The 18084-nt window shown below is 42.4% G+C and overlaps 1 protein-coding gene across 1 annotated transcript in view; it reads left to right on the top strand.

The window, feature by feature from the left end:
- The first annotated feature begins 10174 nt into the window (after positions 1-10174).
- Srpx (sushi repeat containing protein X-linked) overlaps positions 10175-18084 on the top strand; it is a 94699-nt gene continuing 86789 nt past the window's right edge. The window contains exon 1 of the mRNA XM_077106918.1: positions 10175-10363. Within this exon, the coding sequence (XP_076963033.1) occupies positions 10270-10363 (94 nt within the window). The 5' untranslated portion in view covers positions 10175-10269. The remainder of the gene's footprint in view (positions 10364-18084) is intronic.

Genomic DNA, 18084 nt, shown 5'->3' with positions numbered 1-18084 from the left:
CCTCACCTGGTCATATTTCTTTTCTTGGTGAACTGACACAAAGCTTTATTCTAACAGACTATTGGCTATTAGCAGTCCTGCCTAAATTGGATTATTATAGTTTTCTATTGCTTTTAATCTAGGGCATAGGAGTATTAAGAGGCACATCTGAGGATTTCCTGTATTCATATATGTTCCTTGTTAAACTCATTGTGCAATAGTTACAACACAATTTTTGCCTGATAGGACCAAACACCCTAGCCAGTTACCTCTCTTTCTGTCTGTTAAATGGAATCATTGTTGTGTTCCCTATTGGAAGAATACCTCCCCTTGGAACTAGGACCCACAGAACCTATATCACAGGGAAGGAAGCAACATTTTGCTTCTAAATCACTAGAGTCAAGGTCATTGTACTGTCATGTATAACTAATTAAAACAAATAAGAAAATTTAAAAAAAATAATAAATGAATCACTAGAGTTAATAATGAGTGGTGGTCCTCCCATTTTTTGCTCCTGGCCTCCTGGATCTAAGAATCCTGACTCTAGGAGAAATAAGCCCACATGTTGGACTCTGACTTAAAGCATCTGGGAGGACATTGTCCAATCCCAAAAGGTGTTACTACCTAGCTGGTGCCATATCTGCCTGTGTCTTCAAAAGGCCATTCTATCAATTCAGCTGCTTCTGGATGATGAGGTTTTTAGTCAGCTTTTGACCAAAAGACCTGACAAGAACAATCTTAGAGGAGAAAAAGTATATTTGGTGTTCATGGGTTTCAGAGGACTCAGTCCATACACAGATGATTCCATTGCTCTGGGCCTGAAATGAGGCATAACATCATGGCGGAAGGTGTGTGGAGGAGAAAAGCAGCTCAGCCCATGGCAACCAGGAATCAGAGAGATCTCTACTCAACAGGGGCACAATATAAACCCCAAAGCCACACCCCAGTGGTCTGTCTTCTCCAGCTACACCATACCTGCCTGAAGTTACCACCCAGTTAATCCATTCAAGTGGATTAATGCACTGATTAAATAACCCAATAATTTCACTTCTAAACTTCCTTACATTGTCTCATACATGAACTTTAGGGGGACATCTATCTCCTATCTAAACCATAACAATGAGGAATAGAGTAAAACTAATAAGTATCATGAACCTGGCTCTACTGCTACACTTCATTTACTGTGAAACGAGTTCTTCATGTGGAGGTGACGCTTTGTGGAATACCATGATGGTAGATAAGGCATTATAAAAGTCCATAGATGTTTTGGCAGAAGCATTGTGAACAGTGATGGAAAATCCATATCCAATTTAAGTGTCCATTCACGTAACCAGGTGGACAACTCGTGATCCTGATCACTGTGAGGATTTCCACACACACTTGTCTTTCAAGGATGTCATAGAATAGAGCTGTAGATGCTGCTTGTGTTTGTCTGCCTTTAATTACTGTGACACAATATACCTGAAAATAACAACCTGGACAGGAAAAGTTTATTCTGGGCTCGTGGTTTCAAAAGTGCAGCCTATAGTAGGATGACGCCATTGCTCTGTGCCCAAAGTCCATCATGGTGGAAGGGCATGGCAGAGGAAAACTGCTCAGCTCATGGCCACCAGGAAACAGAGAGAACAAGTAAGTCCCAGAGCCAGAGTCAAGATAGCCCCAAAGAAATGCCCCTGTGGACCTACATCCTCCAGCCATGCCCCACCTGCCAACAGTTACCACCTGTACAGTAGTCCTTTCAAATCATTCATCTATCAAATGGATTAATCCAGTGATTAGGTTAAGATCTCATAATCTAATCATTTCACCTCTGAATAGTGCTCCATTGCCTAATAGGAGCTGTTTGGGGAGCAACATCTAATATCCAAACCATACCACTGCTTTGTCTACTTTCAGATGGGGACTTTATGCCATGAAGAACCACCAGTTGGGCTGGGGATGTGGCTCAAGCGGTAACGCACTCGCCTGGCATGCGCAGGGTGCTGGGTTCGATCCTCAGCACCACATAAAAAAATAAAATAACAATGTTATGTCTACCAAAAACTACAAAATAAATATTTTAAAAAATTATCTCTCTCTCTCTCTCTCTTAAAAACAAAACAAAACAAAAGAACCACCAGTAAAGAGTCCTTAGGTTTTCTTTTTCTGTGAGTTCATTATAGAGAACTGTCCATCAGGTCACTGGTGTGGCCTGGAAGAAGGCATTTGAGCCACCTTTTCATATAATTTGCTTGTGTCTTCAGGGCCTGCTTGAGACTGATCACATATACACCTCTTCCATTTGATGATGGTGAGATTCTAGGCATACCCAATTCATGGATTGTCCAGTTGAGCTATGATGCTCAGATTACATGGTAACTTGGTGATTCATGGTGTAATACTCAGTGTCTCCTAAGGCCAAGAGACAAGTCAAAACTTGTTTCGAAGAGTAGTTACCTGCAGAGGATGTCATTGTCCCACAAGGGCTTGCCATACACTTCAAAATTCACCTCTGTCTGTCCCTGGTACTTTAAACACTATTGGATCTCCTGGGTTACATGGCCCAAGGAGCAAAGCAACTTACACAGTAGCCCAGATGAAAGCCTTCTCTTGTTCTGGGGTCCACATGGAACTAGCATTTCCTTCATCACATTTATACAGTGTCTAACCAAAGAGGAAAGTAAGAGGGATTCTTTCAACCAGCTTCTGTTTTTAAAATTGCTCACCAGGACTTGCTTCTGACTGGCTTCACTGGGACCTGTGCTTACCCCTGTAATTACAGAGACCTGGGAGCAAAATTCTACTATTGATCCAGCCTAATTCATACAACCACACCTATGACTAGGGTTGGCGGGCTCTTGTGTCTGGAGGTGTTCCTCAAATGATGTTCAGTGCCTATTCCTGAGCTTTCGTGGGAAGGTGAGTACTGGAGATTGAATCCAAGGGTGCTCTACCACTGAGCTACATTCTGAGCCCTTTTTATTTCTTATTTTTAGACAGGGTCTCACTAAATTGCTCAGGCTACCCTCGAACTTTTGATCCTCCTGTCTCAGCTTCCCTAGACACCAGGATTACAGACATTACAGGCATGCATTACCCCATCACCACGCCTGGCTGGATTAAGTTGTTTTTTTGTTTGTTTGTTTTGTTTTTTAGTACCAGGAATTGAACCAAGAGGTGCTTAACCACTGAACCACATCCCCAGCCCTTCTTATTTCTTATTTTAAGACAGGTCTTGCTAAGTTTCTTAGAGCCTCGCTAAATTGAGGAGGCTGGCCTCAAACTTGTGATCCTCCTGCTTCAGCCTCCTGAGCCACTGGGATTACAGGTGTATGCCATAGCACCTGGCTATCTGAGCATATTTCAAATGATGGATCTTCCTTTCCTCTCACAAGAGCAGGAAGGGACTTTCTTGGACCTTCATCATGAAAATTTGGGAGGATTTTTGAAGGTAAAGTGCACAGTAGTGTGTGGGTCCCGGCTATGCCTCTAGCCACCAGGAGTCTCTCATTCTCATATTATTCCACACTAAGCCTCTAGGAATTTTTCCAATTTGCCATTTAAGTTTATGGCTTCAGCATGTCTTCTGCTTCAAATCCCAGCTATGACTCTCTGGACTTGTCTTTCCAGATGGTGAAGGATGGCAATTTGCCCTGAAAACTCAGTTCTCTTTTGAGTTGGAGAAAAGTCTTCAATTTTCAGTATGCCCAGCTTTTTCTTGTTGTAAGGACAAGAACGATGCTTCCAAGCTTTTGACAGCAGCAATTGAAAGTTGTTAATTTCATTTTTTAATCTTTGCATTCTTATAATTCTCCATCCGCCTTATGACCACCTATTCCTAATTTATGAAAGTATTTTCCTTGAATCTTTACTGTAAACACCAAATATTTTCTGAAATTGCCTTTTCTTTTTTTTTTTTTGCAGTTTATTTTTTTATAATAGAGATCTGTTTTCCTTTTAATCTTTAGAGTAAAAATATTCCCTTTCCCTTGTGTTGCAGAATGTTTTTCAATCTGGAGATCTTGGGTTGTTTGATTCTGAATATTTATCCTAGAAATAAAAGAAATCTCTTTAAATCAGAGGATTGTAAACAGATACTATTGTTATTCAGTTCTTAGCTTCTTTGATCTTGACCTTGAGTGGTGGTCTGATTTTAACTCTCTCAGAACTAGATTTTTAAAATATGTTTTAATTGTCAATGGGATATATATATATAATCTGAGAATTGAACCCAGTACCTCACACATGCTAGGCAAGTGCTCTACCACTGAGCCACAGCCCCAGCCCCCTCAGAGCTAGATTAAAAAAAAAACAAAACATTTTTAAGGCGGTATAGGGGATATTGGGGACTGAGCCCATGTCCTTGTGCATGCTAAATTAAACACAGGGGCTGGGGATGTGGCTCAGTGATAAAGTGCTTGCCTGGCATGTGAGAGCTCTGGATTTAATCCCTAGCACCAAAAAAAAAAAAAAAAAAAAAAGTTAAGCACAGCCTCCACCATTCACTAAGCTAGATTTTTACTAGACACCAGTGAGCACAAGTTCCAGCCCAACTCACACTACTCATCTGGCATTCATTTAGCATGGTTCCATTAGATTTGCACCAAATCACCTTGTCCTTCTAGTCTTTAGTTCTTGGAAAGTCTGATATAGTCCTTAGTTTGTATGGGTACATTATGTGAAAGACTAAGCCCAGTGTGGTCCCAGGACTGATGTTGCTCTCTGAATTAATACTATCCACCTTAAGATAGGTACAGAAAAGTAGGGAAAGACTTTAGAAATTTAAAAAAAAAAAAAATTTTTTTTTTTTTTTTGGTACCAGGGATTGAACCCAGAGGTGCTTAACCACTGAGCAATATCTGCAGCCCTTTTTTGTATTTTATTTACAGACAGGGTTTCACTGAGTTGCTTAGGGCCTTGCTAAGTCGCTGAGGCTAGCTTTGAACTTGCGATCCTCCTGCCTCAACCTCCCCAGCCACTGGGATTACAGGTGTGCGCCACTGTGCCTGGCAAGACTTTAGAAATTGTTACTGCAATTTGATAAAATAATTTGACATTTGTGGAATTGAATAATACAATCTTGAGCTTTTATTTTGTATGTCATAGCACTGGGACAATTTGTCTCTCCAGTGTATTCACTTTTAAGAATTTTTCCTTGGATATTCATACTAAAACATCCTAAAACCAAAAGTCAAAATACCACATTAATTAACAGGAAACTATTCTGATTATGGAATTAAAGGAAACATCATATTAGTTAACAGGAAATTATTTTGCTATATTCGGTGAAAGGAAATTGAAAGAACGATTTCCCAATCAATCATACCACATAAATTTGGCCAAATTCATGACAGACTTCTATATGGTCTTGCACTTTGTTTTACATTTGCTTCAATAGGACCCACAGTTTTGGGTATGCATGTCAAGAGGTGACACAAAAGTTGGGATTATTGTGGTAGATCTGAGAATATCAGAAGCGCAGAGGCTGAATGTCATACAAAACTTATGAATTGGAGTAAATGGTAGATCTAGGTTGAATTATTTATTTCAAAAGAGACAGAAAATTTTGTGTAGCATGATCCTGATGAATAACAAATAACTGATTGAGGAGTAGTATCTACAAAAACAAAACCCTGTATTTCCCTTTCTGGAGCATGGCTTTGATATATTTGAATTTTGTGGCTAACATAGGACTCATCAATTTGTAAGTAATGAGCTGGCCCACCAGGTTGTACGAGATGTAGCTCAAAGTAATATTTGCGTATTTCATGACAAATGTTGTTCAATTGAAGAATCCCTGGAAGAATTTGACTCTTAGGGACAAATTGTTCAATTGATCTGTTTGAATTTTGATTTGTTTTGCATTGTAGTTCTCTAGTAAGTCATATTTATTGATTTGACAAAAAGCAGGGATCCATGATGAATTGGAATTTGTGTGTGTGTGTTGAGGGTATACCAGGGATTGAATCCAGGGGTGCATTACTACTGAGTCACATCCCCAGCCCTTTTAAATTTTTTTCTTAAAATTTTGAGATAGGGTCTCACTAAATTGCTAAGGCTGACCTTGAACTTAGACCCTCCTGCTTCAGCCTCTGGAGCCCCTGGGATTACAAGCATGTTTCAACTACACCCGCTTTAGACTGGAAATTTTTAAAAATAGTTTTTCACTGCTGATGGTTTGGGAAACACTGCCCTAAAATGCCTCACTCCTGAGTGTCTCCCTGGCTTTTACTGTACTGCAATCCATTTCCCAAGGCTGAGCCACCAAAATTCCCCTTAAACTTCCATTCCATTACTTTGAGAAAATATGTAAAGAAAAGAACTGAAGAACTGGTTTGATAGAGTGGGACAGTGAGGAATGTGGGAATAAGGCATGGCAGAGACAGGGGCTGTCCTTAGCTGGGTACAGTGGCTCATACCTATAATCCAGCAACCCAAGAAGCTGAGGCAGGAGGATGGAAAATTTAAGGCCAGCCTGGGCAATTTAGTGAGCCCTAAGTAATTTACAGAGGGCCTGTCTCATGTTCTGCTGTAAAGCTAATGTTCTCTTCCTCTGTATCTAAGTAGTTGTGTTTCTGTGTGCTTGTTTTGTCTTTTTTTTTTTTTTTTTTTTTAACTAGGGATTGAACTCTGGGCACTGTACCACTAAGCCACATCTCCAGCCCTTTTTATGTTATTTTATTTTTTACTTTGAGACAGAATCTTACTAAGTTGCTGAGGCTGGCCTCAAGCTTGTGATCCTCCGGCCTCAGCCTTCTGTGTTGCTGGAATAACAGGCGTGCGCCACAATGCCTGGATATAGTTGAGTGTTTTGAAAAACTTTAATTTAATGATTTATTTATTTGTTTAACTTACAAAGGAAATATCATCACATGGTTAAACATTTAAACAGCATGTAGGATTGTACAGTAATAAAAACTAATTCTTCCTCCTCTGCTTTCCCGAAACTCTGGTATGGTATTCTACTGTCCCCATACCACAAAGGTTAGCAAGATATATACATTATTTTGTTCCTTGTTATTTCAAAACAGAATATCTTGGAGTAAATTTCATACCAGTGCATATGCATCTTGTTCATTCTTTTTAAAGGCTGCATGGTACTCCATCACACAGACACACATATTTAACAAAACAATTCCCCTATTAATGGATATTTATATTAAAGAAGCATCGAATTGCCATCCTTTTGCTACTATGATACTCCTCAATGGAACCCTTCTATACATTTGTACTGATAATCCTGATAGAGGGAGGAGACTACTAACCTAGGGATTCTTAGACTCTTTGTGTGTGGTTGAGTTTTGAGATCTAATATATGGCATTATATTTTTTCCTTGCTGTTTTTGAGGTTTCAAGTCCATATATCATTCCTGCCCGTACAGGTATTTGGAACCTATTTCTTGCCTTCCCATATTTATGTCTCAAGTCAAAAATGTTCTTTTTCTATTTCATTAATAGTAATATTAAGCAGTCCAGGCATGAGGTCATGGCTAGGTGGCATTTGTTTCTATCAACTCATTAACCCAATAGTTATTTGACAGATTATGAATCTATTTAACTATCTTATTGTTTACCAAAATATTTGGTAAACACCCTCCCTCTGCCCTCATCCCTTCGATAAGAGAAAGACCTGGGATGATGATGATGATGATAATGATGATGATGATGATGATGATGAGCATCATCATCATCAGATTAGAATTTGCTTATTTGCTTGGGGTAGTAAAGATGACATTTAAGAGCTAATTAAGAGTACTACTTTTTTGTATGTGTGCCAGGGATTGAACTCAGGTGCACTTAACCACTGAGCTACATCCCCAGCCCTTTTTATTTTTTATTTAGAAACAGGGTCTCATTAAGTTGCTTAGGGCCTTGCTAAATTGCTGAGACTGGCTTTGAACTTGTGATCCTCCTGCCTCAGCCTTCCAAGTCACTCAGATTACAGGTGTGCCCCCCTGTACCTGGCAGAGTACTGCTTCCTATAATTCAATCAGATTCAGGTGATAAGAGAGATCCAAATGTTCTTTTTCAGCCCAATAGAATGTGTACTAGTATTTATGAGACCTTGCTTTAGGAATGACACAGGAAAGAAAGGCCACTGGACAGCTAACCTGGATTTGGAATTTGGGGTGCCCATTAACTCTTGTTCCCAGGCCTAGAAAAATAGTTCCCAACTGGAAGCAATAGTCCCCCTGGGGGATATGTGGCAATATCTGGAGACATTTTTTGGTTGCCACAACTAGGAAGTGAGGAGTTGCTACTGACATCTGGTGGGCATATGCTAGCAATGCTGCTAAACATCCCTCAATGTGCAGGGAAGCCCCTTCCCCAGCAAAGAATTTTATGGTCCCCAATGTCACTATTGCCTAGGTGGAGAAACTCAAATTTATCCTCCTCAACACTGCACAATGTTTTACCACTGAACAAGGAGGAATAAAAATATGCATCTAGTCAAGGTCACATCCCTAAGGATTCTGATTTTATTGGTCTGGAGTAGAGTCCGAACATGGTATTTTCATAAAGGTCCCCTGGAGGCCTTTCCAGGATTGAAAACTACTCCCTAGAGAGTCTGGTCTGATAAAAGCCACAGAAGAGTCTTGACCTCCCTCACTTTCGTGGGACTTAAAAAGGGCTGTTGGCTCCTTGAGGAGGTATCAGCAAGCAATAGAAAGAATTTCCCCCAGACACTAGTATAAGATAAAAATTCAAGCCCAGGGGCTTTTGTGAGAATTAGGAAAGGCATCCCTTCTGGATAAACACATTCAAAACCTTCTGAGTGAGTGCTTCCAAGGACCTTGACCTAGCTAAGGACCCAGACAGCTGTTGCAAAGAGAAAGATGTATCTCTACAGTGGATGTGGTCCCTGTCAATGCACCCAAAGGCAGATGGATTTTGGCTCTCTCTTATCCTTTCCTCTTGGAGCCTTTGGGCAGGGACCGAACTGTATAACTTAATGTAGCAGCCCCCATTGGAATTTGCCTTAGTTAAGGACTCTCTGGCTGGGAGTTGTGGTTTGACTGGGGTGGGGGGAGGGCTAAGGAGGATTGCAAATCCAAGGCCAGCCTCAGCAATTTACCTAGACCCTCAGCAACTTTGAGACTCTCTCAAAATATAAATAAATAAATAAATAAATAAATAAATAAATAGAACTGGAGGTGTAGCTCAGTGGTAGAGTACCCCTGGGTTCAATCCCCAATATGAAAAACAAACAAAAATCAAAACAAAAATTATTTCTCTGGGGTAGCAAAGTAGCACAGAACTGCCTATGGGTTTACCAAAAACACAACAAAAATCAAAACTGTGGAGAGGCTTTCTCAAATGCCTCAAAGAAACCAAATCCATCCTGGGGGCAGCCTATCCTGACGCCAGGCCACAGGGTGGAGACTCTGGGCTGGTTCTGATGTCCTTGGGGTGGCTGAGAACAACCCAGGAAATATGGAGGATATGGCTTCGGGAAACTGCAGCTGGATCTCTGAGGATGAGACAGGGAACTTTCTGTGCTTTGTACTCTGTCCCATCAGCTGAGCCTGGAAGCAGAGCCTTAGGTCCCATCCTAAACCACAGCGGCGGGCGCAAACCGAGCCCCGCCTGAGTCATTCCTTTGCAAAAGAGAAGCAAAAAGCCCTGTAGTATCAACTTTGTCACTGGCCTGCCTATCTGCACACCTGGGTTCTAATTCCCGCTCTGCCCATGAGAGCAGGAACCTAAGCAAGTTTCTAAGCCGCATTTTCTTTTTGGTACGGTGGGCATAATGTCAGCGAACTTGGGGCGTGGTCATTAGGGTTAATCAGCGACCTGGCTGTAGTATCCAGCCTCAGTGGGTCACTATGGACCTCTAGGTTGTTACTTCTGTGTGTGACTCAGGCAGATTTTTGCGCAGATGGCATCATTCTAGAGTCCCAGGATCTGCGAGGCTGTGGAGTCACCAGTGTATATTGGGGGTAAGGGGGACGTGCAAGTGGAGTAAAGAAAGATACTCTTGGAATATTTTGTTGGTTTGCTGGGGCACGTCCCTGGCGATCTCTGGCTGTGGGGGACAGCCTCCTTTCCAGAAGAATCGCTGACACAAAAGGAGCGGGGAGGTGGGTGGGTCAGAGCCCCAAACTGCGCTGTGTTCCAGGGAGGCGGAGGAAGGAGGGCAGTCCCCAGGCAGGAGGGAGGGGAAAGAGGGAGGGAAAGAGGCGAGAGGAGGAGTTTTCCAGCCCGGCCTTGGCGGGCTAGCAGCGCAGCCCCCAGGTCTGCTCGGTCTCCTGCCGCCCCCTGGAAGCGCGCTGCGCTGCGCTGCTGAGCCCAGCGAAGCGCCCGCTGGCCATGGGGAGCCCGGTACTCCGGTCCGCGCTGCTGCTGCTGCCCGCGCTGCTCCTTCTGCTCCTGCTGCTTGTCCCGCCGAGCCACGGCTTTCCAGGTAGGAGCCAGAGGTGGGGCTTTCTCCCCAGCTGGACACCAGGGTCCCCGGATCGGCCGCTGGAACCCTTTTGATCAGGGAGGTACGGGGGCCACCCTTTGTTTACCCCCAACTAGTCTGTCATAGCCCCCAGGAACTGGGCGACGCGGAGCCGGGCTCGCACCTGGGCACCTGGAAGGGAGAGCAGCCTCTCGCTTTGCCAGGCGCGGGATGCCCTCGTGGCGCCCGGAGTCCGAGCCCGAGCTCCCTTTGCTTCCAGGGTTCCAAAGTTCAAATCACACCCTTGATCGCATACGAGGCTTCGAAGAGAAAGTTTGGCTGCAGGCTTGCTACTTTCTCATCACCCGGCATTTTGCCCCTCACACGGTTGCACACGGCCAGGGCTCCGGGCCTGGCTGCTTGCCTGGAAGAAGTCCCTACTCCCTCCCTCTGGAAGTCCCTGGTCTGGGCAGAGAAAGAGATTCCTGTGGACCTCACGGGCGGAGCCTCCCCCGCATCTCTTAACCCCCCCTGCTGGGGATTCCAAGAAAGTCTGCTCCTCTGAGGGAAAGGTGCCAGCTGAGAGTGGTGACATGTGGCATGCACTTGGTTAGCTCCAGGGAAAGAGGGAGAAGCGCGCAGCTCTACTGGGCAGGGAGTGCGGCTGCTTGTTGAGGGAGGGCGTGATCTCCAGCATCTAAGGGAATCCTGGGGTTTACTGGGGGCTCTCATGATGTAGGTAAAATTCTCTTTGGAAATGACCTTTAAAAAGCTCCAGCTAACTTCTTCAACAGTGAGATTCAGGGGAACAGAGCAACTTGTCATGTACCCCTGCGGCCTTGGAATAAAAAGGAAATCCATGCACGGGCTTTTAATTTAGTATTGATAGGAAAGTGGGTGACATGAACTATGAGGCATGTAAATATTTGGCTTTGCATTCATCAACACTGTGGGGTCTGGATGGCACAGGCCTTAATCTCGGTAACTCAGGAGGCTGAGGCAGAAGGATCACAAGTTTGGGACCAGCCTCAGCAATCTAGGGAGGCCCTAAGCATCTTAGCAAGACTGTCTCAAAATAAAAAATAAAATGAAAATGAGCTGGGGATGTAGTTCTGTGGTAAAGCACCTCTGAGTTCCCAGCATCAATAAATATTTTAAAAATAAAGTGGGGCCTGAGAAAGAAACTCTCAAATTCTGATAAAATGAGTAAGGGTTCCCAGGTAGATGCTTAGAAGATGTAGGGGATGGCTGCTGGGAATCCTCTGCGTATTCCAAATGAATGAATGTGTAAAACAAATGTGTAGATTAATAAACAGGAACATTTGGGCTCTGAGCTGATGCTTCTAAGTTTTAAGCTTTTTTGTAGGAACTGACACGGGACAAAGTGGAAAGGAGATCATCCTTAGTGCCAGGCAACTGCCATTCTCATGGTGTGTTGGTGTCCCCACTCCCACCTGCTTTGGCAGGAGTGAGGATAAAATGAACCTTGAGGGGAAGAGGAGGTCAGTAAGTGGACCAGGAGCAGCTTTTGGGGAGATGAGAAGGTGGAACCTTTCACACTGAATTGGGAGGTACCTGTGAGCCACCCTCAGAATCTCAGCTTCTGGTTGAGCCATTCCCAGGCAGGAGTTTCCTCTCCTTTTCAATCAGACCCTAACCCCCTTTGCTCTGCCCTCCCCATTCCTTTCTTTCAGCTTCTACCCTTATATAGTATAGCTTGCTGCCAAGACCCAGCACCCACAAGAAAACACATTTGCCAGTTGGGACACTTACTATTCTTCATGTTTTGGGCCTTGCTCCTGGCTTCCCTGGCTCCCTCTGCCAGTCTGCAGGTCCCCTCTGCGAGGAACTACTGTGTTCCTCTTTGTCACCACTTCCATTGATTCCTAACCTGCCCTCTGAGTCTACTCAGACAACAGATGAACTAAAGCCAGTTGGAGCAGCTTGAAATGCACTCCTCTGGGGTATGTTGGGAAATGAGCTCTGCTGGGGCTTTTGAATCCAAAGGAGTAGATTTCAGTCCAAGCCAGAGGTTTGGGAAGGCTGGGGAGGGAGAACTCTCCAGACCCACAGGCAGATCACATCCATTGAGTTTACCCTAAGTGTGGGTGACAGATTTTAAAGATCACTTCAGAGTGTCCATCATGTCTCTAATAAGAGAGAAAGTTTTGAATCTGGAACTTCTAAAAGAGGGAGGTAGTGATCCAGGGCCTCATCAGCACCCCATTATGTAACCATCTGAGCTTTTATAGCAAATCTGTCAGAGTGAGAATAAATCATTCCCATTCCCACCCCTGGAAGGTCTCTGGAGTTCTTCCATCTTCGAATTTGTTGCAGCTTTTCTGGCTCTCTGATTTATTCTTTGCAGCCTAGCAAAGATGCAGTGTCCACCAAAAAAACACAGGAAGTCTACGAAGATTTCCTAGTAAAATTGTGTGTGTTTTGGGGCTGGGGATGTGGCTCAAGCAGTAGTGCGCTCGCTTGGCATGCGTGCGGCCCGGGTTCGATCCTCAGCACCACATACAAACAAGGATGTTGTGTCTGCTGATAACTAAAAATAAATATTAAAAAAAATTCTCTCTCTCTCAAAAAAAATCTTTAAAAAAAATTGTGTGTGTTTGATTGTGTTTGTATGCTTATGAGAGATGATGGAGGTTTTGTTTTGTTTTGTTTTCTCATACTGGGGATTGAACCCAGGGTGCTCTATCACTGAGCTACATCCTCAGCCCTTTTTGTTTCTTAATTAATTAATTAATTAATTTCACTTTTTGGTACCAAGGATTGAATCCAGGGAGTTGAACTTCCTCTTTCCCTCTCTTCCTCCCTTCCCCACTCCTCTTCCTCTACTCTACTGATCTCCCTTCTAGTTGCACATGGCAGGCATCCCCCACCCCCAGTCCCCTGCCACCTTTCTCTTCCTTTTTCCTCTTTAGCTCCCACATAGGAGAGAAAACATGTGATCTTTGACTTTCTGGGTTTGACTTATGCCTTTAACATAATGGTCTCTAGTTCCATCCATTTTTTTGCAAGTGACATAATTTCATTTTCCTTTATGGATGAGTAAAACTCCATTGTGTATATAAACTACATTTCCTTTATCCACTCATCTGTTGATGGACACCTAGGCTGGGTCCATAATTTGGCTCTTGTGAATATTGTTGCTATAAACATTGGTATGAATGTATCACTATAGTATGCTGACTTTTTAATTTTTTAAGATAAATACCAAGGAGTGGTACAGCTGGGTCATACGGTGGTTCCATTTAAAATCTCTTGGGGAATCTCCATTCTAATTTCCATAATGGTTGTACTAATTTACAATCCCACCAACAGTGTAAAAGTGTTCCTTTTACCCATATCTTCAGCATTCCTTATTGTATGAATTATTTTTTATTTTAATTGGTACTAGGGATTGAACCCAGGGGCTCTTAACCACTGAGCTGTATCTCTAACCCTTTTTAAAATATTTTGAGACAGGGTCTCACTAAGTTGCTTAGGGCCTCGCTAAGTTGCTGAAGCTGGCTTTGAATTCACAATTCTCCTGCCTCAGCCTCCCAAGCCACTGAGATTACAGGCATGCGCCACTGCATGTTGCTGAGATGGGAATTTTTTAGATTTTAATTTGTTATATATGACAGCAGAATGCATTATAATTCATATTACACATATAGAGCACAATTTTTCATATCTCTGGTTGTACACAAAGTAGAGTCACACCATTCATGTTTTCGTACATGTACTTAGGAATGATGTCCATCTCATTCCACTGTCTTTCCTATCCCCATGCCCCCTCCCTTCCTCTCCCTCCCTATTGCCCTATCTAGAGTTCATCTAACCTCCCATGCCCACCTCAACCACATATGAATCAGCATCCTTAAATCAAAGCAAACATTCAGCATTTGGTTTTGGGGGATTGGCTAACTTCACTTAGCACTGTATTCTCCAACTCCATCCATTTACCTGCAAATGGCATGATTTTATTCTCTTTTAATGTTGAATAATATTCTATTGTGTATATATACCACATTTTCTTTATCCATTCATCTACTGATGGGCATCTAGGTTGGTTCCACAGTTCATCTAATATGAATTGAGCTGCTATAAACATTGATGTGGCTGTGTCCCTGTAGTATGCTGTTTTTAAGTCCTTTGGGTAAAGACTGAGGAGTGGGATAACTGGGTCAAAAGCTATCCCATGGTTCCATTCCCACTTTACCAAGGATTCTCCATACTGCTTTCCATATTGACTGCTTTCCATATTGGCTGCACCAATTTGCAGTCCCACCAGCAATGTATGAGTGTGCCTTTTCCCCCATATCCTCACAAACACTTATTGTTGTTTGTGTTCTTTCTTTAATATTTATTTTTTAGTTTTTAGGTCGACACAGTATCTTTATTTTACATTTATGTGGTGCCAAGGATCAAACCCAGTGCCTCAGGCATGCTAGGTGAGCACTCTACCACTGAGCCACAAACCCAGCCCTGTTGTTTGTATTCTTAATAGCTGTCATTCTGACTGGAGTGAGATGAAATCTTAAGAGTAATTTTGATTTGCATTTCTCTAATTGCTAGAGATGTTGAACATTTTTTCATATATTTGTTGATTGATTGTGAGATGGGAATTTTGATTGATTCTATTCCTTACTTACATGTGAGATTTTGGAAATTCACTCCACCTCCATCGGCAGAGCCAAAGATAGGGAATGAGCACCACAGTCACCTAAGAAAGGCTTTCAGAATATTCTTAAGTGGAGAAAACTGGTAAAGTAGCTTTGCTTCACCAGTGAGAAAAACTGAGCAAGATTTGCAAAACACCAAAGCAAATTGTATCAGCCAAGGCAGTCTTCTGAAATGTCACATTTCGAGATAAGTATTAGGAGCAGAACACCTGGCTCAAGCTATACAATTAAAGTCTCACCAGGAGCAGGCTAGAAATTTCTATTTGGGTTTAAACATGTAATCAGCTGACAAAATTACTCTGCAACAGAAAGGAAATATGTTAGGGAGTGCAGGCCATTTTTGTCTGACATTGTCTTCACTGATGACACTTTTGGTACAGTACATTGTTGTTACTACTTCTCATTTCACAGATTTGTGAGCTGAATAAGACTCTAGAAACCATCATTAAAGTGCCAACTTGAAACCTTCCCACCTCATCAGTCCTCACACCATAATCAAGGCACAGCCCTTCTCTTTTATATTATTGCTGTAACATTTTCCTTTTGAGTCTCTCACTTGAACTCATTTTTTTCTTCCTTTAGCCAGATACTGGTCTTTTAAGAACATTGACTTAGCGCCTTTTTTGTTATACATAATATTAAGGTTCATCTGGAAATAATTATACAAGCAAGAAATATAATTTGCTCTGATTTAGTCTTCAGTGCTTCTTACTCTTTCCTCCTCCCTCCCTCTGTTCCCCTTCATCTGAATCCATTCATCTTGTTAATGGGCACCTAGGTTGCTTATAAGCTTGACATTTGTGGATTGAGCTGCCTTGAATATTGATCCCTATAGTATGCTGATTTGGGAACTTTTGGATAAATACCAAGCAGTGGGATAGTCGGGTCATATGGTGGTTCCATTCCTAGCTTTTGAGGAACCTCCATACTGCTGTCCAGAGTGGTTGTGCTAATTTTCAGTCACACCAACAATGTACAAGTGTACCTTGTCCCCCACATTCTTGCCAACACTTATTATTATTTGTATTCTTGATAATTTTAGTACTATTTGGAAACTCAGAGCAGCAGATCCCCTGTCCTCTCTCTGTGTGGTTATCTTCAGGTACATAGTTTGCTTCCAGCCTAATTTTTGAGCCCCTCTCCCCTAATTTCCTATAACCCAGCAAAAATAGACTACCTGGTCCTTGCAGAACTTGAGTTACATCTCCTTCTTCTTGTCAGACTCTGTTTCCTATACTTGGAATGCCTCCCCCGACTTGCTACTTGTCTGCCCAAATTCTTCCCATTATCCAGCACCCCACCACACACACACATTCTGATGAAACCCTCCCTTTTTCTGTGATGCTGGGGATCAAACCTTGATCTTGGTACATGCTAAGCATGTGCTATACAACTGAGTCACACCCCCCAATCCCCTGAAACCTTTCTTTTTCTTCTTTTTTTTTGAGAGAGAGAGAGAGAAAGAGAGAGAGAGAATTTTAATATTTATTTTTTAGTTACACAACATCTTTGTTTGTATGTGGTGCTGAGGATCGAACCCAGGCCTTATGCATGCCAGGAGAGCACGCTACCGCTTGAGCCAAATCCCCAGCCCCTGAAACCTTTCTTTTTCTAAATATTTCTATTAATTATTGATTGTCCTTTATTTATTTATTTGTTTATATGTGGTGCTGAGAGTCTAACCCAGTGCCTCACACATGCTAAGCAAGCGCTCTACCACTGAGCTACCATCCCAGCCCCCAAAACCTTTCTTTGATCCCTGAAATGAGAAACCTTCTGCTTTTCTTTAAACACCCACAGCTCTTCATGGCTCTCTGGCGGTATTTATCACATATGCCATGCATTATAATAATCTTTGCACTCCTCTTGCTTCTCATAGATTCTGAGCTCTTAAAAGCAGGGCTGTGGTATGTCTTGCCCTTATTCGTATTTCCCACGATGCCTAGCAGTGCTATCTAGTGCCAAGTGGATATTTGTGCTTTATTGAATTAACTATACCCTGCAACTCCAGTGTTGGGCTATTAGATGGGAACGAATCTGAAAGAAATGTGTGCAGGTAAACAGGGCCTTGTGCCACCATGAATCTACATAGACATTATGGCTTGCTGTCTACAGAGGTTCCTTTTAAATCCATGAACACTCTCTGTTTAAGCAATAACTTTCCCTGTTGGGGGCTGTAAGTTGAGAGACTGAGAGCAGCCACAAGCTGGAGTTTGCATTTATTATTTTTGTTGGACGCTTTGCTCCAGGCCTTTCCAAAGTAGTTGAATGGTTTCCTTAGAAAATGCAAATATGTGTGCTACATCAATTCCCCTTTCATCGAACACAACTGAAATTGGCAATTGAAAGTGAAGAGAGAGTTTAAACAGAAGAAGGTTTACTTTTGCCAGGCTATAGCATTGGATGAAATTTGTAGCAGCCAAATGATGATTAATATTCAGGCTAAAGATTCACTTCCAAAATAGCAGCGTGAATAATCACCTCTCCCAAGTTCCAGTTTGTAGAGAGATTCTCAAGCCAGCCCCTTAATTCTCAACTGTGTGATTTCTTGACTGCTAACTTTTTTTTTTCCTGGTACTGGAGATTGAACCCAGGGGTACTTTGCCACTGACCTATATTCCCAAATCATTTTATTTTTATTTTGAGGCAGGGTTTTAAATAAGTTGCTTAAGGGCCTCACTAAATTGCTGAAGCTGGCCTTGAACTTGTGATCATCCTATGCCAGCCTCCTGATTAGCTGATATTACATGTGTGGATCACCACACCTGGCTTGACTGCTAATTTCTGTGGGCCATTTTTTGGGGAAGAAGAATGTGGTCTTTTAATCCTGCTCCTTCTCTGGGTAACTTAAGTTTTGAAATAGAATCAGTTTCTGCCTTCTCTCATGAAACCTGAGCTCTAGTCAGAGATTAAAAGTGGACATAAATGATGAAATAGTTAATATGGTTGCGATTTGAGGATGAAGAAGGTATATAATTCCTTCTCTTTGATATTTACCTGTCTTATGGGAAAATAGACACAGAGTTATCTCAGTTGGCAAATGTTATAATACAAATGAGTCAG

The sequence above is a fragment of the Callospermophilus lateralis genome, chromosome X (assembly GCF_048772815.1).
Source record: "Callospermophilus lateralis isolate mCalLat2 chromosome X, mCalLat2.hap1, whole genome shotgun sequence".
NCBI lineage: Eukaryota > Metazoa > Chordata > Mammalia > Rodentia > Sciuridae > Callospermophilus > Callospermophilus lateralis.
This window is presented reverse-complemented; position numbering and strand designations above follow the sequence as displayed.